This window comes from Rutilus rutilus, assembly GCF_951802725.1.
Source record: "Rutilus rutilus genome assembly, chromosome: 12".
NCBI classification, from domain to species: domain Eukaryota; kingdom Metazoa; phylum Chordata; class Actinopteri; order Cypriniformes; family Leuciscidae; genus Rutilus; species Rutilus rutilus.
Window position 1 is genome coordinate 32,113,981 of NC_140217.1, and position 24,659 is coordinate 32,138,639.

Here is a 24,659-nt window from a genome sequence, read left to right on the forward strand (position 1 = left end):
ATGAAGTGGGCAGGTAGGCTATGCTACTGTAGATGCGTTTCCAATCTACTGACCACTGGCAGAGAAACATCCACAACAGCATTTCTAACCGGTAACAGAAACGATCACTGACCGCATATGATAAACTACCAAGACAACTATGCTGACAGCAACTTCACTCAATCTGCTCTAACTGCTCCGTCCGCGAGACACGGAATATGTAAATGCCCCAAAACACGTCAGCTGGTGTCGATTTTGTTTAATTGGCCAAGCACCAGTCAGTGACGGCGATATATTAAGGTTGGCTTGCCAGAATCACACATCATGGGATCAATGTCCCGTTTCAGGTCGATGAACAAGTTTCAACATGACACGAGTGGGCGCGCGAGGGCACGAGCTCCCGTGAGGATGCTCTCAAACCGAACATTGCGTGTCGACCTCTTACCAATCGAGCCAGTCACATCCCATCCTTGCCAAATATAACTTGAGAGAGCATGCTTGTAAAATCAGTTGGTTGTTGACCGCCAGCAACAACCTTTCTTCTGTGGAACTCAAAAGGAGATGTCAGGCACTGACAGGCAGAAATGACTGACAGCCTCAGTCACCATTTACTTACATGGCATCTTTGTTCATACAATGAGAGTGAACAGTGACTGAAACTGTCAATTTACCTGACATCTAATATTCCATGGAAAACAGACAGGGACTCAGTGAACTTTTGAATTAAAAAACTAGCCAAAATCTCATTTAGCAATATCACACCAGTAACAGTGCTATTGTAATAAATAAGCACAAATGTGATTCAGCCTCAGGTAATCACAGCTGGGTTATTATTCAGTACAGTAACAAATATATAAGTGTGTTTCTGTTTATGACACAATATGGCCACCTATTGGGTTTCTTGTTGGTCCACCAATGAAAATAGTTCAAAAAGATCATAACTCAAATGTTCCTCCTTTTCTGTGCTTCACTAAACTCACAGTTTCTCCACAAAGTGTTCGGGAAATGGAGAACTTGCCGGAGCTTTTGGATGCATCACTTGTATTGATTTGTATTGTCGATGGCAAATCCCTCACATCTCATCCAATCAGAAGTTCAAAGTAACTTGATGTATGACAAAAGAGAATACTTAGACAGAAGGGATTCCTGAGGCTTAAAATAGTTAATAAGACAGTATTCTCTTCAGCATCAGGAACACTATAGCAACAGAAAAACAACTTTTTTTTCTTTTTTTTTTAAATTGATTCAGCAAGGAAACTTTTTTTTTAAATGTGACAGTAAAGACATTTATAGTGTTATAAAAGATTTCTTTTTCAAATAAATGCAGTTCTTTTGAACTTTCTATTCATCAAAGAATGTTGAATAAAATAGTCATGCTCGAAAGTTTACATAAACCCTGCAAACTGCAAAATGTTAATTATTTTAACAAAATAAAGAGGGATCATACCAAATGTATGTTATTTTTTATTAAGTACTGTCCTGAATAAGATATTTTACATAAAAGATGTTTGTATGTAGTCCACAATACAAAATAAAAGAGCGGAATTTATAAAAAAAAGTTTACATACCCTTGATTCTTAATACTGTGTCATTACCTGGATGATCTACGACTGTTTTTTTTTGTGTGTTTTTTTTTGTGATGGTTGTTCTTGAGTCCCTTGTTTTTTCTGAGCAGTTAAACTGCCCAATGTTCTTCAGGTCCTGCAAATTCTTCAGGTTTCCAGCATCTTTTGCACATTTGAACCCTTTCCAGCAGTGACTGCATGATTTTAAGATCAATCTTTTCACACTGAGGACAATTGAGGGACTCAATCACAACTATTGAAAAAAGGTTGATGAACTATCAAACATTCACTGATGCTGCATGCAGAAGGAAACACGGTGCATTAAGAGCCGGGGGTGAAAACTTTTGAACAGGATGAACAGAACAGAAAAAAACCTTATCGACCCCAAACTTTTGAATGGTAGTGTGTATATTTCATATCTTTTTTTTTTTTACTAAAAAGGTTGCAATAGTTGTAAAAAAAATAAATAAAAAAAAATCCACTTTAGATATTATACTAACTATCTGTCAGCTAACTCTCATTAATTTGCAACTACATGACAACTAACTCTCAGAGTATAAGTAGACTGTTAGTTTAGGGTCAGGGTTAGTATAATAAGTTGACATGTACTTGCAAAGTTACTTATAGTCAGTAGAATGTCTGTCGGGGGACCATCAAAATGTGTTAGCAGATAAGCAGACAGTCAACTAATACTCTGAGAGATAGTTGACATGGCTGGTCAATTCTTTTTTTTCTTTTTTTTTGTCAGAAACAAAATTTATGACAGTAGTTATCAGATTTCATTGGTGATGTAACGTGTTATCCACTGAAGGCGAGCAGAGTTGAACCCATGCGCAGTTTATTTAAATAAGCGTGAACAGATGCAAATAATAAGAACCAGACTTGACTTCACATAAACTTGACCATAAACCATTAAAACAAAGACTCACCAACAGTGGGTTACATTTAACAAAGCTAGACAAGGCACATGACAGGTATCACATGAGGGGTACAGGGCTGTGACAAATATCAAAATAAAAGACGGGAAGGCTTTAACATAACCAAAACACGTCATGGTGGGAACCGTGAAGCAAAGGCGGATCTGGACTATGGAGCAGAGGATGAGACTATGGATGATCAGGTAGACCTGGACCGTGGAGCAAAGGACCATGGAGCGAAGGACTACATCATGGAGGATCAGTTGGTCGTTCACGGGCAGTGGAGATGGGAACCACCAGAGAAGCGCTGGTGGATCAGAAACCTAGGCAGTCCTTCTGGCCGAGACATAGGACACAGACAGTTCCTAAGCAGCATTTTGTGTCAGTCTCATGGGGCATAAAGAGTTCATGAATGGCCTTCATGGCCGTGACGTGAAAGGAAGAGAGTTCACAGGTGGACGTCACAGTCTCTGGAGGAGCTGTAGTAGTCGCCGTCTCGGAGAAAGTGTATGTGGCCCACACACACGATGACGGTGGCCACTACCGGAAGCACTGCGGATAATGGAATGTCTTCCGGGACCACTGGATCTGGACTTGGGCCCACCAGACTTGACCTGCTCACCGCTTGCACAGACCTTAGTTGTGGATCCATAACACTGGCAATTAGTCTCATCTGCCCTGAGATCCGTCATGACCCAAGCACTGCATCTGCTGGACAAAAAAAACCCACCAAAAAATCTCCAGGGGTGACCAGAGTGACCATGATGTGAGGGGACTCTGGCGTGAAAGCCATGACGTGACAAGACTCTAGTGTGGTGTCCATGATGTTATAAGACTCTAGTGTGGTGTCCATGACGTGACGAGACTCTATTGTGGTGTCCATGACGTGACGAGACTCTAGTGTGGTGTCCATGAAGTGACGAGACTCTAGTGTGGTGTCCATGACGTGACGTGACGTGTCCATGACGTGACAAGACTCTAGTGTGGTGTCCATGACGTCACAAGACTCTAGTGTGGTGTCCATGACATGACGAGACTCTAGTGTGGTGTCCATGACCGACGTGACGAGACTCTAGTGTGGTGTCCATAACATGACGAGACTCTAGTGTGGTGTCCATGACATGACGAGACTCTAGTGTGATGTCCATGACGTTACAAGACTCTAGTGTGGTGTCCATGACGTGACAAGACTCTAGTGTGGTGTCCATTACGTGACGAGACTCTAGTGTGGTGTCCATGACGTGACGTGGCAATGACGCGACAAGACTCTAGTGTGGTGTGCATGACGCGACGAGATTCTAGTGTGGTGTCCATAACGTGACGAGACTCTAGTGTGGTGTCCATGACGTGACGAGACTCTAGTGTGGTGTCCATAACGTGACGAGACTCTAGTGTGGTGTCCATGACGGGACGAGACTCTAGTGTGATGTCCATGACGTTACAAGACTCTAGTGTGGTGTCCATGACGTGACAAGACTCTAGTGTGGTGTCCATTACGTGACGAGACTCTAGTGTGGTGTCCATGACGTGACGTGGCAATGACGCGACAAGACTCTAGTGTGGTGTGCATGACGCGACGAGATTCTAGTGTGGTGTCCATAACGTGACGAGACTCTAGTGTGGTGTCCATGACATGACGAGACTCTAGTGTGGTGTCCATGACGTGACGAGACTCTAGTGTGGTGTCCATGACGTGACGAGACTCTAGTGTGGTGTCCATAACGTGACGAGACTCTAGTGTGGTGTCCATTACGTGACGAGACTCTAGTGTGGTGTCCATGACGTGACGAGACTCTAGTGTGGTGTCCATGACGTGACGAGACTCTAGTGTGGTGTGCATGACGCGACGAGATTCTCGTGTGGTGTCCATAACGTGACGAGACTCTAGTGTGGTGTCCATGACATGACGAGACTCTAGTGTGGTGTCCATGACGGGACGAGACTCTAGTGTGGTGTCCATGACGGGACGAGACTCTAGTGTGGTGTCCATGACGTGACGAGACTCTGGCATGGCGAGTGCTGTGAAATTTCAGGGTTCCTCACGCACAATTCCAACAGTAAATAAAGAACCACTCAGCAACAAGGCTGAGTCAATATAGTCAGGGAGGGTCCCTGGAATGTCGCTTTCCGATCAGATAGTTAAAAAAGTCAAATTTAATATTGCTGTGCCCTTTAGCACATTATTAAAATCCACCACATTACACTCGAGAGGTGTTTCAAAGATGGCCGCCGAGTGAAATGACGTGCCTGAAAGGGACTTTGATGTAGTTGCAAAGTTACTTTTATAGTTAGAAAGTCTAAAGTGGATTATACTTGCTATATTAATTGGTATGTGAAAATGAAAGGGGTGAAAAAACGATATATATATTAAAGAAAGAGAAAATATACTGATATACTTGAATATCTTCTGTATACTTAATCTATCTTTTTTTTGTACTGATTTCCTCTTTTCCAAAAAAACAACTACAACAACACAAACAACAACAGATCTATTACATACATACCAGTCAAATTAAACACACTCCAATCACTAATAAAAACATGCACTTTATTATTCTCACTCTTTTTCAGTTTTTTCCTACAGCAACAGACAACATTTGGAATGAATTATTATTCATGTTTTGAAGCAAACGCTACTGAATACATCATCTGTAGAACATGTTAATGAAATAAAATGTCTGATTAAGCTTCATTTAGTTGCGTTTTAAAATGTCACCTCATTTTCAGAATGTGCCTCATTTACTTGCTGCCTGAATGTAGTTCATGATTACCGTGGGAAGACAATAGAGGAAGCAACATATACAATTTGTTTTCATAGAAATAAATACAAAGCCAAAGAATAATGTGCATTTCATTAAGTCATTAATAAAAGGTTCTGAAAGGGATAACTGCTTGTTTGCTGATAACAAAGAAGGAACTTTTCGGATATTTAAGGAAGTTAATTTCAAAGACTTATGAAAAAAAAAAAAAAAAACAGCCTTTGATGATTTCAAAGACACTGACAAACTTTCTTCCTCTCACACATGCACCCACACTCACATATGCGCTCATCATTCACCCACATTCCCTCTAATCCGCTTTATCCCTCACTCCTCCCTGTTCCCGATTGTTTCTCCCACCATCACAGGCTTCTGCTGTCCATTATGGTCTTCCTCCTCTGCTTCGTTTTTCTTCTCCTCTTTCTCCTCTTCCATTTCCATGTCCAGCTCTTCAAAGGAAGAACCACTGCCTACAGACTCGCTAGACCCCTTGGCCCCTTGGTCCCCATCCTCGCTGGGATCCTCTTCCTCACCCAGGCCAGGCTGAGAGCTCTCCAGCAATGGGGCAGAGGCCTCCACCACATCCCTGCTCTCTTCAACCACTTCCTGGAACACTGAGCTTGACTTCTGCTCCAGCTCACCTGGAACATAAAGTATATTTAACAGTTTAATCAATTAACATTAACAGTTAAGCATTAACTGTTTTAAATATACATATTTAAACACGTATACGTATACATTTATACGTAATGGCTGTGGGCCCACCGGTGGGCCGGTGACACTTAAGAGTCACAAACTATCTTGTAACCAATCACGTCAACATATCAGCATATCATTAACTATCCTCTGAAGCAGGGGAGTCTCAAGAGAAGCCAGGTTATACCGGTATATTTTTCTGTTGATATGACAAAAATCGGGCACATTTAGCAATATAGCAGGTGAATTATGTATATTACGATGTTATGATGAAATAATTGCCTTTCTCCACTGACGTTCTATGATGTTCAAAGCGTTTCTAAGGATACTGATTTTTTGAAGGCAGAATGAGATGGCGAACGCGAACATGGTTTGTGTAACATTAGCAACACATTATTAGCTGTTTTATAACGTAGTCAAGCCAAAGGCTAATCATATTAATTACCGTTGTGTGTCCGATGTTGTAGAAAGCGATACATAAAACGCATTACTATTCTGATACATCGACTTGTAGACAACCCTGTATAATTCACTCTTCCACTTCTTCTGAATCAGTTTCTGGTTCAAACATATATGGCAGAATTTAACCACTATTTCCACTTGTCATTGTGAAGCATTTACTACAGTAAAATTGAAGGAGTGGATCTCTGAGCTGGTGTGTGTGAGTGGAGCCGGGGCTAATTTACATATTCATGGATCCGCGTATACTAAAGGGAGCAAGGGTGTATACATTGAAGCTATATTAAGGCATGAAAATGTTTAAATATGTCATTTTGGTGATCAAAGATAAGTTTTAAGGGATACAAATATTGACCACAGGGGGACTTTGATACCATTAGGAACTATTCTGAGTGAATATACTGTACTTTATCATTAAAAATAAGCTGAGTTGAAGAACTTGAATTATAAAAATAAAAAAAAACTGGTAGTTTAAAGTCCTGCTGTTTTCACTGATAGCCTTTGGGGATCCTTTAATGGCATTTCAGCATCAGAGGGTTCCAGTCATTTACTAACAGCAGTATAATTGCAAGAAGCTGTGCTGTTATCGTGACACACACCAGGTGAGAGTTATAATTGCCAAAACGCTAAATATGAGCTAAAACAATCCCCAAAGGCTGTGTTTGTGCCAAATAAAAAAATAATACCTCCAAAGAGATTTCAAATATTTAACTCAGAATTAAAGGTTAGAAGTCGGTAAACAGCTGCGATTCTCTTGGCTAAAAAAAGGAATTCCTTAAAGAGGAAATGCAGCTTTATGAATCGAGTTTAGTGGTTACTATACAAACATGCTAAACACGGCAAAGACTCAAAGCAAATGTGCTTTTTACTATGGCTGTATATTGATTAGATTAAAAAAATCGAATTAATTACACAAAATGATAATTTATTGGATTAATCAATAGTTAATTGCTTAATAGCAATTAAGATAATTCAAATACACTACATTATTGTGGCAGACAAGTAAAGCATTGAAAAGGCATTACAAAGCAGCTTTACAAGTCAATAGATTGATTATTTGCATAGAATTTAACATAAGCCTAATCACAGATCGAGATCTTTTTGTAAATCGAGTAAGGGGCTTTTTGTTGAAAACGGGAAGAAGGGTAACTTGAAAAAATGGACAGAAGAATAATTAAATGGCATTGAGTCTGAAAAAAAAAATCGTTTGGGCAAGAGGTCGTGATCTCTTTGTAAGGTGCAATTTAAGAGGGTCATGACTGGAATCCGTTGCTGAAACTAAATGCTTAAACTGAACAAATAAAGTGACTGAATAACAATGAGGATGGAGATGGATGAAAGAGGGATAGAAAGAAGAAGGAAGAAAGAGAATCTACACTGAGAGTCTTATACCAGCTACTTGAATAAAAACTTCCCATTCTGCCTAATTTCTTTTAATACAGCATGTGAATTTAACCTCTCGTCCCTCCCTGCCAGCATTGTTTTAGATGGATAGAAATGATCCCTCTATTATCTCCATCTCAACATATTAGATATGGCATCTCAATTAAGCACCAGCTTTCTGCTAATTGTGGAGATTCACAGAGGCAGAAAAGAGGAGCAATGAGGGGAAGACCTTTTCAAACCTCATTAGGTGCCACAACACACCTTATATTTGCCCACCACAGAAATGTCTCCTCCCTACGCTGCATGAATGGTCCTTTTTATAACAGTAATAAACTCTTGGTCAAAGCAAGAGCCTACTCCGCTACGCAAACCATGACCACAATATGAATCTATACTGTATGTTGGAACATGGAATATTTTATCTAGGATTTTATTTTTTTTTAAAGAAAAAAATAAGGGTTTATATGTATACTGTATCATTTTAATTAAAATATATATTAAATCTATAAATAGAGGAGAGGCTTCACTGCTTCATAACTGATTGGTTATCAAGGCACACGTGATCCAGGTTAGCTGTTAGCTACACTTTCTCCAATGGAAGAAAGAAAACCAGGCTTATTACATCAGAGATGGCAGAGAGAACAGTGGCACGCCGCCAGTTTCAGTGAAATATTCATTCCAGTGTCAGTTTAGCTTTAAAACACGAGCTCTGTCCCATTCTGTCATTGTTTCTGTGTGATACAGACTGAACGGAGTGTCAAAACATGCCACCGCTGTATGGCAAGATGATATGCAAACTGTGTTTCTCGACTGGATAAAAAAAAAATACAGTTCTGTCATGACAACTCTCGGAGAGATTGGCATGGCAATGAATACCATGTACTGCCAATACATTCACAGACATGCTGCATAAATGTAGCATAAATGAATGAACAGTAGTAGATCTATATAGGTGGAGCTGGGGAAGGTGGAGGGTTTCTGCACACTATTTGAATGCTGAGCCGCAGCTCACTGGCAAGCTGATGTAACAGCAACCAATCAGCTATGTAGATAATGATGTGATCGCTACTAAATCGCTACCAGCCTGCGCCATCTAGAGTGTCATGCCAGAACTAGGTCATTTTATGACAATCATCCTTCAATCTGATGGTTTACTTATCTGGATATAGCAAATGAAGACAAAATAAACACATTAAACAAGATAAATTAATCTACTGACACACCTAATTAATATATAAGCCCTAATATACAAGCAATATGTAAGTATAAAACCAAATGATGCTTAATCGGGAACTGTTACTCAAACTGTTAATTTAAAACCTACTCGTTCTTGCCCAAATCACCACAGCTAATTATAACCTCTCAGTTGGAGTATGTGAGAAACCTTTTAACAACCCAAAAGGGCACTGCTAAGATTAGACTGGGCTTTCCGGTCCTGGTGAATGTGCCTGTACTTGTCCTTCAAATTGTGCACAATGTACCCTTGGTGCTCTTGAGCACCGTGACACTGGAATTAGCTCTGTTCACAGCTTGGATGACACCCTCTAAAAGATCATTGGCACGTCGGAGAATGGTCACTTGAGAGTACAATGTGATGATCAGAGGGTCCCTAATTCACCAGCTCTATCCATTTTTTCTAATCACTTTCCTGTCCATAATAACTCACCTTATAGTCATTATCGGGTTCAGTTCTAGACAGATCTCGGCCTGCCTGAGTCGCAGAGTGTCAGACCACAGGAGATAGACACAAGAGATTAAATATGGAAAACATATTTGATTTCATGGTTTTATGTATTTTATATACATATTTTATAAAAATATAAAATAAAATCTTTATTAATTACTTATTCAATGTATATGAAGGGCCTCTTAAATTTAATTCCACCATTGTATATCACTGAACAATAGAGAAAAAACAGTTTTGGCACTAACCGGTCAAATATTTGATATGTGAGGAAGACCTTCCAGTTGTAAAAATTGCTTCCAGACTCTCCAAACGGCTTGAAATCTCAACAAAGCTGAAGCATATCTTTCCTCGGAAAGCCTCTTAAATCGCATTTGCCTGAATTAGTTTCTAAATTGGGTCCAGTGGGATTGCTACCGGAGCTTCAGGATTTTTGTTCAGTAAAATGTTTTTAGACAAAAGGGATTTTGAAAGCGGAAAGGACAATGTAATTATAGGTACAGCAAAAGAGAGTGTGAGTGAGAGTGAGAATGAGTATAATAAAACCATATACATTACATTTAATATACAATAATCAATATATATGTGTGTGTGTGTGTAATTGAACCAACAATTTGAACCTGTTACAGTTACACTGCTGCGCACTTATATAATGCTTAGGTATGTGGTATAAACAAAGGTCACTGCACATTCACATTGAACTCCAATGAGTGTCCAATGAGCTTGAAATACCTGCACTGAAATCCAAGCCCTAATGGAGGCATTTCTCAATGCGTAAATCTAAGGTTCAGTGGTTCAAGTTAAAGCAGCTAAGAAATGAAAGCGAGGGTAGAAAAGGAATGGATGGAAAGAAAGACAAAGGGTGGAAGAGAGATGTTCTGAACTGCCCTGAATCCCCCAAATGAAGGAGTTTGATTCACAACCTGCACTTGTCAGATCCAGCTGAGCAGCTGTGATTGAACGGCCTTTAATTAAGAGAGCTGCAGGCACACACACACACACACACTGAGCTTAGCTGTTGTCCCGCTGGAGTAATGACTCTGTTTAGCTGTGTAGAGCAGAAAACAGCCCTTGGACTTTAGCATCAATCTTCACAGCCATTTGTTTTACTGACCACAGATTGAACTGTGGACAACTACTGCTGTGACTGAGCAGCGCGCCTTCATTTTTCTCAGTTTCACAGAGCTCACAGCAGAGACATAATATGGCAGATAAGGTGCAACTACTGTGCAATTTCTCTGGAATAAATGCACATGATGAATGAGTCCTTATGAACACTTTCATGCAAGCGCTCACATGTCGTTTTAATGTTGCTAGCAGGTTCTGAGAGATTTATAACATCTGAAATGAGGGTAATGGTATGGGATCCCATGCAAGCAGTGGTAACATGGCAACATCATGACCCATATGTCTGTATCCATGCATGTAAGACACAACTACTATTAATTAACTATTAAATGTACTATTTTTCTTTACAAGACTGCGATTTTACTGGACAAGGGATGAAAAGGGCAATTAATGGAATGTCTACATTTTTCACACTTGTGTATAATATAGGTATATGCATCAGAGCCATGAAATCATGGAATCATACAAAACAAGTATAATTTGTAAAAAAAATATTTCACAGAGGTATAATGACTTGAATAAAAATAATAATAATATTAAAACCAATAATACGATAAATTAGTACTCTTAATTTATTTTAATATTAAATCTAATATTTAAATAAATATTTAAACATTTAATTTAGTGATATTTTGATGATTATGTTGATTTTTTTATTGTTGTTGTTATTAATCATCATCATCATCAACACTAAATATATAAAATACTAATAAATCAACCAAGTTGCTCAAATAAAATATTCACTGAATACAATTTTTTACATTTGCAGTGAAATTATGCATTTGGGTAGTTGTGATCCTTCCAAAAAATTGTCAAAAACCTCAATACTTGAAATTCATTCGCTGCGTATCCAAAAAAAGGATTACACACCGAGATTCTTGCAATCTTCTTTTAATTACAAGTGCAAAAAAAAAAATGCACATGATGAATGAGTCCTTATAAACACATTCAAGCAAGAACTCATAATCAATATAGTTACACAACTAAAATAGTTACTCAACTCATGTCGTGGAAATTTTAAACCGTATATTAAACTAACCATGTTCCTAACATCTAACCTTATTTGAGCAGGATGTATTGTACGAAATCAATGGAAACCTTGTGACTTTGACTGTGTGCGTATGTATGTATTAATAACATAGTTTGGGAAATGAAACTAGACAGTCTGTTAGAATCTTGTGATTAACAGATGAAGTCATCATTAAAACAAAGTTTGCTTTACCTAGTAACAGAGGGGTTTGCATATGAAGAACCAATCAAATAGTGGGGAAATTATGTAATGCAGCCTGACATTTATGCCATACCTCGATTCTATAAAAACTGTTGTATCTGTGTTTTACGGTGGGATTCTCAATGGAATTTGTCTGAGATCCTCCGGCCTTGCTTTCTTGGGAGAGATTCCCTGAGAACTGCTCGGGAAGATCTCCTGGCCGTGATTAAAGCATTTAAAGGACATTTGCAGGTCTGTATGTCGATTTATTCCTGCGCAGGAAGCTAGTTTAGGAAGTAAGTTAGTTTAGAGGAACAAGTTAAGACTAGGTGACTTATTGAGTGGGGACGTCGATTTGGAGACGAGACCCAGATACAGAGTGGGGACGTCAATTTGTAGACGAGACCCAGATAGTTAGGTTTATGGAAAAATCCACTACACTCAGCGTGTAATCCTTTTTTGGATCCGCAGCGAATGAATTTCAAGTATTGAGTTTTTTTTACTCTTTTTGGAAGGATTTAATTGTATCTTGAAATCATGTTAAATGTGGACTAAAAAAATGTGCAAGATCTTATTCTTTTTTTTATTTATTTAGATTTGTGGCCAAACAGGCAGTGCATTTTAGAATTTATTTCTGAGTTGTTATTGTTTTGTTCGAAATATAAATTTCATCTCATTTCACAACAAATGTGAATGTTGCTCATGCTTATTAAAAATAGCAGATGAGTCATGAAGGTGGAATTGGCATCGGAGCCAAAACAGTTCAATTCTTTTCATTCTAAGTTGATGAGTGTAGTGACATACCCGCCCCTGACTCTGTGACATCAGCGTCTTTATGCTCCACTGTTTCCTCCACGTCATCAGATGTATTCTTCTCAAGAAGTTCAGGCACGCAGAAGTCTGTCGGATTCTCCAGTGGACACATGTAATGGATCAGATCTCCTTTGCATATCTCCAGGAATGGGTACGCATTTAGACTCCTTTCCTACAGGGAAAAAGAAAAGTTAATTTAATAAAGCTGCATACTAACATATAAACAACTCATGCATATATGATTCGGTCCTGTGCAGTGCTAAAACCACAAGGGAACACTGCTTCAAACCAATAATAAAAAGAATATCAATGTTCCATGCAAGAAAGAAAATCACATGGGTTTGAATGGCAGGATGAGTGAATAACGAAAGAACTGTCAGTTATGTGTGAACTATTCCTTTTAAAGTTCCTTTTAAATCTATTTGGGAAAAAAGGGGGTTCTATTGAACAATTGGGTAACATGTATTGGCTAGTCTAATGTTTTTTTGGCAAGATAATAGCTGTAAACAACAAACAATGGGCTGAAAAATTAGTGGTGACACCAAGTTATTTGCTCTTTAATGCATTCAGTACTAATAATTTCTGTTCATTATAGTTAAGAAGGGAATGACACTGTTCTCTGCAAAAGACCTTCAATGATGTCCCACCTCATTAGAATCAAACTTAGGTCAGACCTTTACTGATCAAACACACCAGCCTTATGACAACTTTGCAGCTGGACTAGGCAGGAGTTTACACCAATTAGTCTGCTTTTAATGAAGCGGCCTAATTAAGGATAAGACCAAATGCCACTGTAATGATCTGAAAGAACAATGCAAAACAGCAAGCTGATCAGGCTGTTGCGCAAATAAAATCGCTAAGCGTGAAATTGTGAACTAACGTTAAGACATTCAGGACTATTATTTAGATATAACAGCTCTAGCATGTTTTAACAAAAGGTCAAAAGCATCTAGACGTAAATAAGCCACTGTCACTTATTAACCGAAGTTCTATATATTTATTCATTTAATTCCATTCCACCAAAGCAACTGCACAGTAAGCCATGCCTTAGTTTTATTTTTAGACATAATATATCATAAAGCTCGCATGTAACCAACAACTATAAAGCTTATTGTTCCAGATTACATTCAGATAAGAACAGATTTAAAATGCATAAAGTAAGAATGTGAGAATATTGAATATGACATGTCATAAAACATCATCAGGGTTTCCCTATATAGAACCAGAATACATGTGCAGAAAATACTTTGCAATGAATGGTAATAAAAATGCAGATGCTAGCAACATCAGACAGGGGCTGCAATATCCTTTTGTACTGTGAATGATTTGATATATATTTATATATGTGGAGGATGTTATGTGCCACCAAGCCCTCGGGAAACAGAACTTCCATAATTGCACAGGCTCTTCATGATAAGAGCTTTGTTTTGATACAGTAACACTGTTTAGAATGGCCCATAGAAATGACAAGTGCCATAATAAAACAAGGTACAGGCCAGACACAAACAAATGTACAAATGTGCACAGGCAAACTTAACAGACACATGCCATTCATTACCATTATAACTTGATGGTCGCAATAAATAATTATTAGAAAATCTCCACAAAGATATAAAGACAAACCTTTAAAATAAAAAAAATTAAGGATTAACTAGCAATGTTAAATTTGAAGGGACTGGAAAAAAGCAGCTTGAAGGATCGTTTTTAATCACAAAACGAAATAATATGTTTTTTGCATATAATTTTGCACAAAGAAAGTCAATTAAAGGTGCTGTATGCAATTTCCAGTTATTTAATGTCCGTATCGGAATGTCTGTTTTTGTTTTGGTCTGTGTGATCGCTGCCTATCTACTCAATAGTATTTCGGTACCCTGGATCGCCAATTGGCAGAAAACACGGAGTATTGTAGCCATGGAAGCCAGGAAACAAACTTGGTCAGAGATTGCAGATTCTACTCGACCTAAAAAGCTTCGGTAATAAAAACACTGCAATACATTAGCTGATCAACGTACAATGTAAGGCTCGTCGTTTTCCATTGTCAACTGTCGTCAATCTGGCAACCCGCGTTAGCGTCAAGTCTGAGGCGGAGGGGGTGGAGGAAACAGCTCTCTCCAATATTTTGAATTTGGACTGCAGTACCCATTTCAACCACTAGTTATCAATATTACATACTGCACCTTTAAGAATTGGTGCATTGCGACATTTACTTTTATGACAATTAACTCTTTTAAAGTTGCCAGCCACCGCCAGCGTTTTTTGACCATTTTCACAAAACTTCATGGCCCCCAGAATATTTTGTTGTATGAATATCTGGACATGCAATATATCAAAAGAAAAAACAGACCCTCTGCTTTTAAACAACAACAACGAAAAAAGTTTTATTCTAGCTTCATGTATTCTTTTATTATCAACACTTGAATGTGGGTAAATTTCATTTAAAAAAAGCAACATTTTGAGCAGAAAGCTGAGAAAATCATGTTTTTGTCAAAGATCGGATTCAGAACGATGATCATCGTTGAACATAGATGGAGTAGATTGAGTCCATCAACAAGCTTGCACAGACCTGTAGCTCGTAGTATAATATTGCTTGTTTCTGCATCTTCTTCGCATGTGTTTTCATCAGGAGATTCAGTAATCTTTAAGAAGATGTATAATAGCGCCCCCTATACCGTATAACAGTGAAAACACGGAAAGCCAGAAAATTCCACAATAGCGGGGAAAGAGTTAAGTATGTTTCCCCATTTCTCTGACCCAGGAAGACAGAGAAGTCGAGTTGAAGGTGTTTAGTAGTTTCACTGTTCTCTTTCTCTTGGCTAATTGATTGGTTTTATTCTAATCCTCGGCAAAAGAGTCCTGCTCTAAGCAGTATGAATCACCTGATACACATAAAGACTCCAGCCCTTGGGGGCCCACATGCAAATGAGAGCACATCTCCTTGAACCAGGACTGATAATGAGTGAGAGGAAAAAAAAACAAAGACAATCCACTCCACACTTTCGCCCCCATGAAAACAATGTCAAAACACCAAAGCGAGAAACAGCAATTCAGGCAAATTGCTAAAATTTGTCTGTAATGCTTTTGTTTACCGACAAGACTGAGCATTAATGTACTGTAGGTTATACGTTTCTAATCACGTCACTAGGGTCCTTTCAAAGCTTTCAGTCTCTTATAATAGTGTCATTTGATGGCTGTTCATCAACTGCGTCAACTAGCATTAAAGTAATAACTATCTTCCAGACACCTCATTAGTGTAACAGCTTGTGCTCTCCATCACGGCTCTGAGCGACACTTTCAGTAAGACAACAAGCACTTAGCAGACTAATATAAAAAAACTGGAATTATAAACACCTTTTACACCTTTCATGCATATGTCGTTTAATCTAATAATGAACCTAATTACCCACTATGAGATTTAATAATGATTAATAAAGCAAAGAGTACTGTATATAGCTTGCACTCTATGAAAGAGCCATGTGGTGCACCGAGCAGGAAAGTTTTTCCGAGTCTTTGTAAGTGTTACTGTAGGTGTCATGGGGATGACAGGTAATATTTGCACTTTAAAAGGTAATTAACCCAAGACCTCAATATCCTTTGTGACTGAAATGATCAGTAAATATAGCCTACTAAATGATCAGCATAACTGTGAACTCTATTCAGCTTAGATTAAGCCAGGATTGGCCTTAGTTAATATCACTGTAGTATTGTAATATAACACACAGACTCATGGACAACCCTGAAATGTTTACATAACACACACACACATATACATATGCTTCTATGGTAAGGCACCGGTATCATTTTGAATACACAGCTGAGAAATAGTTGAGAAAGTGACATCCGTATATAAATTACACCTGGCGGTTCCAGCGTCACCCATTTCTCAGAGCTACGAATATCTTCATTTACCGTCCATCATAAAAATAAATAAAGAACTAGCCACTAGATTAACTAGGCCTGATTTAATTGAAAGTATGCTTCCGGCATGAACATTTTTAATTATGCGGAGACGATGCTCCATTTTCCTTGTTGCCCTTTTGTATGCGAAACCACACCTTCAGTGGTGGCCGTGGGGCGAGCGTTACCCAGCCCAAAGAGTCGACATGACTCCACTTACCCTGAGCTAGACGGGGTGCAATCAGGAGATAATGAAAGTAAACGTCGCTTCACAGCAGGATGAAAAGTATCCATTTTTTTGTGAGCAAGCAATCATGAGAGCTCGACTGAGGGGCTTTTTCTCTCAAAAGTGAACAGAACAGCTGCACTGTTAATACTCGCCAAGTTCCATAACAACAGCATATTTTAAGCAAGTCCAGCTTAAAAGGTGATTTGTAGGTCTTTTAAGATGGTTTAGCTGGTTTAACTATATAGAGTTCCCACCAAAATAAGGATGCACTGATATTAAAAATTAGGAATGCACAATATATCGGCGGTTCATTTTTAATGTTATTGGTCCGATAAGAAAATTAGGTTGATATATTAAAGCTAAATATTTAATATACCCAAAATGAGGTGATGGGAGCATTATGGAGCATAAAATATGCTATCATGTAATGGCTGTTTAATTCATACTGGAGATACCCTCGTGCAGAAAGACTAATAAAGTCACACATTTTATGACGTTCCAGGAAATCCCTTATATAGACAAAGACATCCAGATATCGCTGTAGCTGAATAAAATGCACAACATAATATACAATATGAAAAATGGATAATTATTCTGAGATTTTCTAAAGATCACATTAAACTGTTATTCAATTATAATTATTTTGAAAGACTACATTCAAATCTACATGCAGAATTAAATATCCCATATAAACCTATACTATAATCTCCACTGAACAATACAGTACTGAAGCATCCCTAATAATCAGACCAGACCAGCCCAACCATCTTAAAGGGATAGTTCGGCCAAAAAGGATATTAAACCCATGATTTACTCACCCTCAAGCCGTTCGAGATGCATATGTCAATCATTTTTCAGACGAACACATTTTCAGTTATTTTAGAAAATGTCTTAGATCTTTCAGTGGTTATAATGTCAAGTTATGGGGTCCACCTTCTTCAAGTCCCAAAAATAACTGGCTTCCGGCAACGGTCGACGCGCGTTCACGGGAGATGGATGCCGGCGTATGACGTAGGAAGCGCCGTGACGTAGAACGAACGCGACAGTGCAGCCAGAGAGCAGAGCAAAACAAAACTCCACTCAGGATTTCCGTGAAGAGTTATTTGATTTAGCTATACTTAAGTTTTTTATTAGGCTTAAAATGGTTCGGGCCTGCATCTACCCTGGATGCTTAAACTTACTTAAAACTGTAAGGTCCTACGCTACGTCCTACGTCATACGCCGGCATCCATCTCCGTGAACGCGCGTCGACCGTTGCTGGAAGCCAGTTATTTTCATTTATAAAGTTTTAAATATGTATATTTTTATGACAAAACCACACGGATTACCCTCAGAAGGCCTTCGTTTATCCCCCTGGAGCCGGATGGATTACTTTTGTGAAGGATGCATGCACATTTTTGGGACTTGAAGGAGGTGGACCCCATTGCTTCACATTATAACCACTGAAAGATCTAAGACATTTTCTAAAATAACTGAAAATGTGTTCGTCTGAAAAATGATTGACATATGCATCTCGAACGGCTTGAGGGTGAGTAAATCATGGGTTTAATATCATTTTTGGCCGAACTATCCCTTTAAGCCAGGCTGTACAGGTCTTAACAAGTTGTATTTTCATACACTAGGAAGCGTTGAGCTCTTTTTGAGACAGATATAGTGGAGACAGGACAAGAAATTAGTGAAGAGGGCAGATTCACATGAGCACCACTTCTCCAATTTGTTATGTGCCAAGAGTTAAACACAAAGCGTTGGCCCAACTCTATCCATTAAGTTGAATGGAATATCATTAATAAATATCTATACATGCTGAAACAAGCTTCAAACTTTAAACAGGTCATGATGATTTGATACTTGTCCAAGGCCTCGCTGTACAGCCATCGAGATACAAGAACTATCCATTCTCTCATCGACAAGTGAGATTTGTGCAGAGAAAGTCAATGTGTCCTGATAGATCCTGTATTCCAGCTATGATTCAGCTCAGTCCAGGCCAATTACTGCTTTATAGATCAAGCTGTTTAGAGTGTGTAGCACAGTAGAGCACATGCGATGTCTGAAACAGCTTTCATCTTTAAAGCACTCTCATTAAATCACTTCAGGACATGTTAAACTTGTGAATGACAAAAAAGAAAACACAGATAGTGAACTTGTTCACTCAGGGCCATCACTGTCACGACAGCACTAAGAATAGTTTTGAAACAGTTCGAATAAACCTCTAGTGTTTGCGGTTAAACATTACTTTTGACTTGAGAGGTGTGGGTGTCTGGAACAGATGTGTCTCTGGATGAAGCAAACATAAATAATAATAGAATAAATCACACAGAAAACCCCGGAATAAGAAGCATGAATGAAAGAAAAAAAACATTAGAATAAAATATAGCCTATACATATAAAAAAAGAAAAGGTCTAAAAGGACACTCATTTTTTTCCCCCTCCAACTAACCAACTGCCAACCACAAAAACCAAGGTAACAAGAGAGCTGTACAAGATGGAGCTGTCTGTCAATTCTCTTGTGAATATAAATAGCCTGGTTCATTTTTCATTTTCATTCTGCACAGGGGTTTTCAAACAAGGGTTCTAGGGGGCCCATGGAAATATATTATAATTGTTATTATTATACGTTTTTGGAGCTGTAAAAATGATAATGCTATTTATTGGAATGGTATGATATTTATTGGAAAAATCATCTAACATTACTCGTATAGTGTTCAGAAAAAGATAAAACTAGTCAATATTTTTCAGATCATATTTTAATAACTTGCTGTGGCTTCTGTACAGTAATAATATAAAATCCAATTATTTATTTTTGCAAATAACTTGCCTTTAAAATATCATTTATGGTAGATGTTAGATCCAAAACAGAGATGTGTGAAATTCTGGATGGCTAGATATGGACAAATTGGCGTTTGCATTAATGCATGTAAATATTTGTTCTCAAACTGTAAAAGCTACTGTCTGTTCATGATATTATGGTTTAAATGCTGATCAAGTGTTTTATTTTTGAGCCACGTTCTATGAGTAAGACCCTCAAGCTAATGGCCTGTATTAAGACATCCCTGTGTTGAATCCCTTCCTGTTTGCTGTCAAAGAGTGTTGTGATTGTGAGGCTGGACACAGAGATGGAGAGGGGGGGAGCATGACAGGCTAGTCACGTGGAATGCCAGACGAAGAAACATTTGCTCCAGTGGTGACGGATGAAACTCAGCAGGACGAGTAAAGGACTGCACACCACAGTATAGAGTTTTACACAACAAGCCACAAGACCATTGATAAAGGCTTGATGAAACAAAGGATCTTTTGGCTCCAAGTCCATGTATGCAAAACCTGACAATACATAATAAAAAATCTGAGGTAAAACAGAAAGATCAAGGCAAGAGAGAGACGCTAAATTGATTACACATTCTCAATTTGGATGTGAGGGTGCCTAAACCTAACTGGTTTTTCTAACCTGGACTACAAACGTTTTCTTAAGAGTTAATTAATGTGGCTCCAAATGATAGAAAATGCATTAATATTTGTACCAATAGCTCATCTTGGAATATGCAGACAATAAAGTGGTTCTAAATGCATTAATATTTGTACCAGCAGCAGCTCATTTTGCAACATGTGGATAATAAAGGACTAACATCTATTCATATGTAAAACTATAGGAAGAACACACATTTAATTGTTCAGCATGCTCATTGAATCATCAAAAAAATATTATAATTTCATTCTTAAGGAGCCTCAAATGAGCTAGTTTCTATAAACACACTGTACAATGTAGATACAATACAGAGGAAGTCTGAGAGAGAGAATCCGAGGAAAAGAGTGACAGAAGGGAAATACTCCAGGGAAATGTCGTGACTTTGTTCTTTCAGGCAGCTGCTCCATGGATTTTTCTCCTCCCACAAACAGAATGTGAGCACTCACAGGTGAGCACATCCCCAATCTCCCTCATCTCCCTGGGCTCCCGCTGTTACATAATACACACCTTTCTCAGCGCAATCACAGGCCAGTCATAGAACTGAGAGTTGTCCATGTGACACAACAAACCAAAAGGTTTCTATCAATTTCAGAGGGCAAATATGATGCTTATTAGTGTCGTCACAGTGTTGACTATACAACACGTGAAATTTACAAAATACTGTGTGAAGTAAATTAACTTTTTTTATATGTATAGAATTAAGTAAAATCTACTTAACTAAGTTATGAGAATAAGTCAATTCATTGAGTTCATTGAGTTATTTCTACTTGCTCATTTGAAGTTTACATTGCAATACTCTGCATGGTTCAAGTGTATTTTACTCACTATTTGTTTGTAAATTTTACTAAAACAATGTAGCAATGAATTAAGTCATTCTTTTAAAGTGTATTAGAAACATTTAAGTACACAAAACAGTAAATCTTCTTGTTCCACTTTTAACCAGCAGAATAATGTCCCCATCTGATTAATGTATAATCTACTGTATAAGTGAACATATAGCAACAATAAAAGCAATGATAAAACAGTGCATAATACAACTGGAAAACAGCGCAACCTTATTATTCATGCCGTAGTGGCACTGCATGATGGGAACACCACTATATGAATATTGAGTAGCCTACTTAATTTTATAATTTTGCTATTTCCTTGAAGAATTCCAAGTAAAATGTACTTATAAGTTCAAGCTTTAATTGAATACTAATATAAAATGTACTTTTTTTTTACATTTTTGCTTGAACTAACTGAATTAATGTAGGAATAATATTCATTACAGACATCATCATTATCAATTTCTCACATCTCACAACCAAATTTGATAGCACAGCAATTAAATAAGTGTGCTCTCTACACCCTGATTTCAAATAAACTTTCAAATGCCTATATTTGCTTCATTTATGTTCACTTTGAGGGTATTTCTGTCAGCCATGTAAGTCAGATAACCAGTTCAGGTCAGAGTGGATGTCCTCTAAACAACACCAACCTGCTAGTTTGTGAAAAATATTGCAGAGAAGTATGTTGCATTAAAGGTGTCTTAAGTAAATCTATGTTGTACAGTAATTTCACACAACTCTACCTAACTTTTATGGAGTAAAAAAATGAAACGATTAATCATAAAATTAAGTAAATTATTTTCCATCCATCCATCTTCTTCCGCTTATCCGTAAATTATTTTAAATAAATAAAAAAATAAAAAAATAAAAAATATTAAATAAATCTAAAATATTAATACATATCAGGATTAGGCAATAATTTATTTAAATTTATTTTGGTTTCATTAATGAATCTTGAACATCTGCATGCTTCGACTGAGGCAGACCGAAATAAATTTTAAATTATAATATTAATATATATAAATATATATATATAGCCTATATATATAATTAATATACACTGCTCAAAAAAATAAAGGGAACACTTTTTAATCAGAGAATAGCATCAAGTCAGTTAAACTCCTGGGATATTGATCTGGTCAGTTAAGTAACAGAGAGGGTTGGTAATAAGTTTCAACTGCTTTAGTGTTAATGAAATTAACAGCAGGTGCACTAGATGGGCAACAGTGAGACAACCCCCAAAACAGGAATGGTTTTACAGGTGGAGGCCACTGACATTTTTTCCCTACTCATCTTTTCAGACTGTTTTTCACCAGTTTTGCATTTGGCTAGGGTCAGTGTCACTACTGGTAGCATGAGGCGATACCTGGACCCTACAGAGGTTGCGCAGGCAGTCCAGCTCCTTCAGGATGGCTCATCAATACGTGCCATTGCCAGAAGGTTTGCTGTGTCTCCCAGCACAGTTTCAAGAGCATGGAGGAGATTCCAGGAAGACAGACAGCTACTCTAGGAGAGCTGGACAGGGCCGTAGAAGGTCCTTAACCCATCAGCAGGACCGGTATCTGCTCCTTTGTGCGAGAAGGAACATGATGAGCACTGCCAGAGCCCTACAAAATGACCTCCAGCAGGCCACTGGTGTGAATGTCTCTGACCAAACAATCAGAAACAGACTTCATGAGGGTGGCCTGAGAGCCCGACGTCCTCGAGTGGGCCCTGTGCTCACTGCCCAGCACCAGGGAGCTCGATTGGCATTTCCCATTGAACACCAGAATTGGCAGGTCCGCCCCTGGTGCCCTGTGGTTTTCACAAATGAGAGCAGGTTCACTCTGAGCACGTGACAGACAGGAAAGGGTCTGGAGAAGCCGTGGAGAATGTTATGCTGCCTGTAACATCGTTCAGCATGACCGGTTTGGTGGTGGGTCAGTGATGGTCTGGGGAGGCATATCCATGGAGGGACGCACAGACCTCTGCAGGCTAGACAATGGCACCCTGACTGCCATTAGGTATCGGGATGAAATCCTTGGATCCATTGTCAGACCCTATGCTGGTGCAGTGGGTCCTGGGTTCCTCCTGGTGCACAACAATGCCCGGCCTCATGTGGCGAGAGCATGCAGGCAGTTCCTCGAGAATGAAGGAATGATACCATTGAAGGGCCACCACGCTCACCTGACCTACATCCAATAGAACACCTCTGGGACATTGTGTTTCGGTCCATCTGACATCACCTGGTTGCACCTCAGACTGTCCAGGAGCTCAGTGATGCGCTGGTCCAGATCTGGGAGGAAATACCCCAGGACACCATCCGTCGTCTCAGTAGGAGCATGTCCCGACATTGTCAGGCATGCATACAAGCACTGTGACAGTGCAGTAAACTATACGGCCATGTTTATGTTTACTTTCACTTTCACTTTTTAACGGAATGGGTGGAGTGATTAATTAATGGCGGAAAGGGAAATGGAGGTTAGGCCTATTTAATAAGGTGGAAGGAGGACACGTCACCAGGGTATGTGTCGATTCGTGAGAAGGAGAGTGAAGTAAATGGTTACCATGTGGAGTGGAAGACGGCGGTTGTTTGAACTGAGGCTTTCCGCGCACGCTGTCTGATGCGACGTGGAGTCTGGCGATTCCATAGCGACGCACCTTAAAGACCGGCTGTTGTGGGTGAGCGGTTCACTCTCAAACGAGTCCAAGGCCGTTAAAATTCCTTCCTGGAGCCAGGCGAGGTCCAACTACACTCTCCAGTTTTGCGTTTCCGTCCGCCAAAATTGGTCAGTGTGCCCGACACGCAATCTCACACTACACTCATTCACACGCTATCAGACACACACGCATTCCATTCACATCCGCACATTTGCTTCTTGCTTATTCGTGTTTTTTGATTAAGTTGAATGCATTATCGTTGATCTTTGAAGTTTTGCCTTTTGTTTGAGTTTTCACCCGCGAAATGTGAATTGAATATGTTTTTCCCTTTTTCTCTTTTGTTATATGGAAAGTTTGGCGTGAATATGGACGCACGAATCTGCCAGTGTTGACGCCCAGCTAGAGTGTGACCAGTATGACCTGGGATTTCGTTTATAGCGTTTATGTGATTGTGTGAACACTGATTTTGAACTGTGAAATTTGAATGTTACATTAAGAACTATATCTATCTCTTTATTTGTTTATTGTTTGTTTAGTTGTTTGGTTGTTTTTTCGAAATAAGTATTTTTTTTCTTAAAATAATGTTTGTGGACATTATGTAATAAATTCGAGTTAAATTGAGAATACTTTGGTTTTGTGTGTAATCAGTGGTTTTCTTTGCTATCCTGGGTGTTTGATTTTTGTCAGTTTTTAGAAAACTGTCTGGCGCCCGAATTTTTCGTTAAAAAATAATAATTTAAGTTAGGGCAGCCACCACCACTGTTACAGAGTGGCGCCCGAACAGGGACTTGAACACAACTGAGTGTGAATATGTGAATACTTGCGAATGTGACTTTGATTTGACTTATTTGAATGTAATTTTTTTTTTTTACTTGAATTGTTATTTTCTTTTTTTATTTACATAATTGGGAAGTTTTGAATTTTGGAACTAAAGTGTGGGAATCCTTTTTACTACACCTGTCAAATCTTATTTTTATTTTTTTTGACTTTTTGGACAATTGTTTTGAGAC

The 24,659-nt window shown here is 38.6% G+C and overlaps 1 protein-coding gene across 1 annotated transcript in view; it reads right to left on the reverse strand.

Annotated features, from left to right (window-relative positions):
• Positions 1-4,988: 4,988 nt before the first annotated feature.
• The window catches only part of tex264a (testis expressed 264, ER-phagy receptor a), a 75,019-nt gene continuing 55,348 nt past the window's right edge, over positions 4,989-24,659 (reverse strand). Inside the window, exons 3-4 of the mRNA XM_084426385.1 lie at positions 12,588-12,768; positions 4,989-5,861 (exon numbers count right to left, since the gene is read on the reverse strand). Of these exons, the coding sequence (XP_084282511.1) occupies positions 5,548-5,861; positions 12,588-12,768 (495 nt within the window). The 3' untranslated portion in view covers positions 4,989-5,547. The remainder of the gene's footprint in view (positions 5,862-12,587; positions 12,769-24,659) is intronic.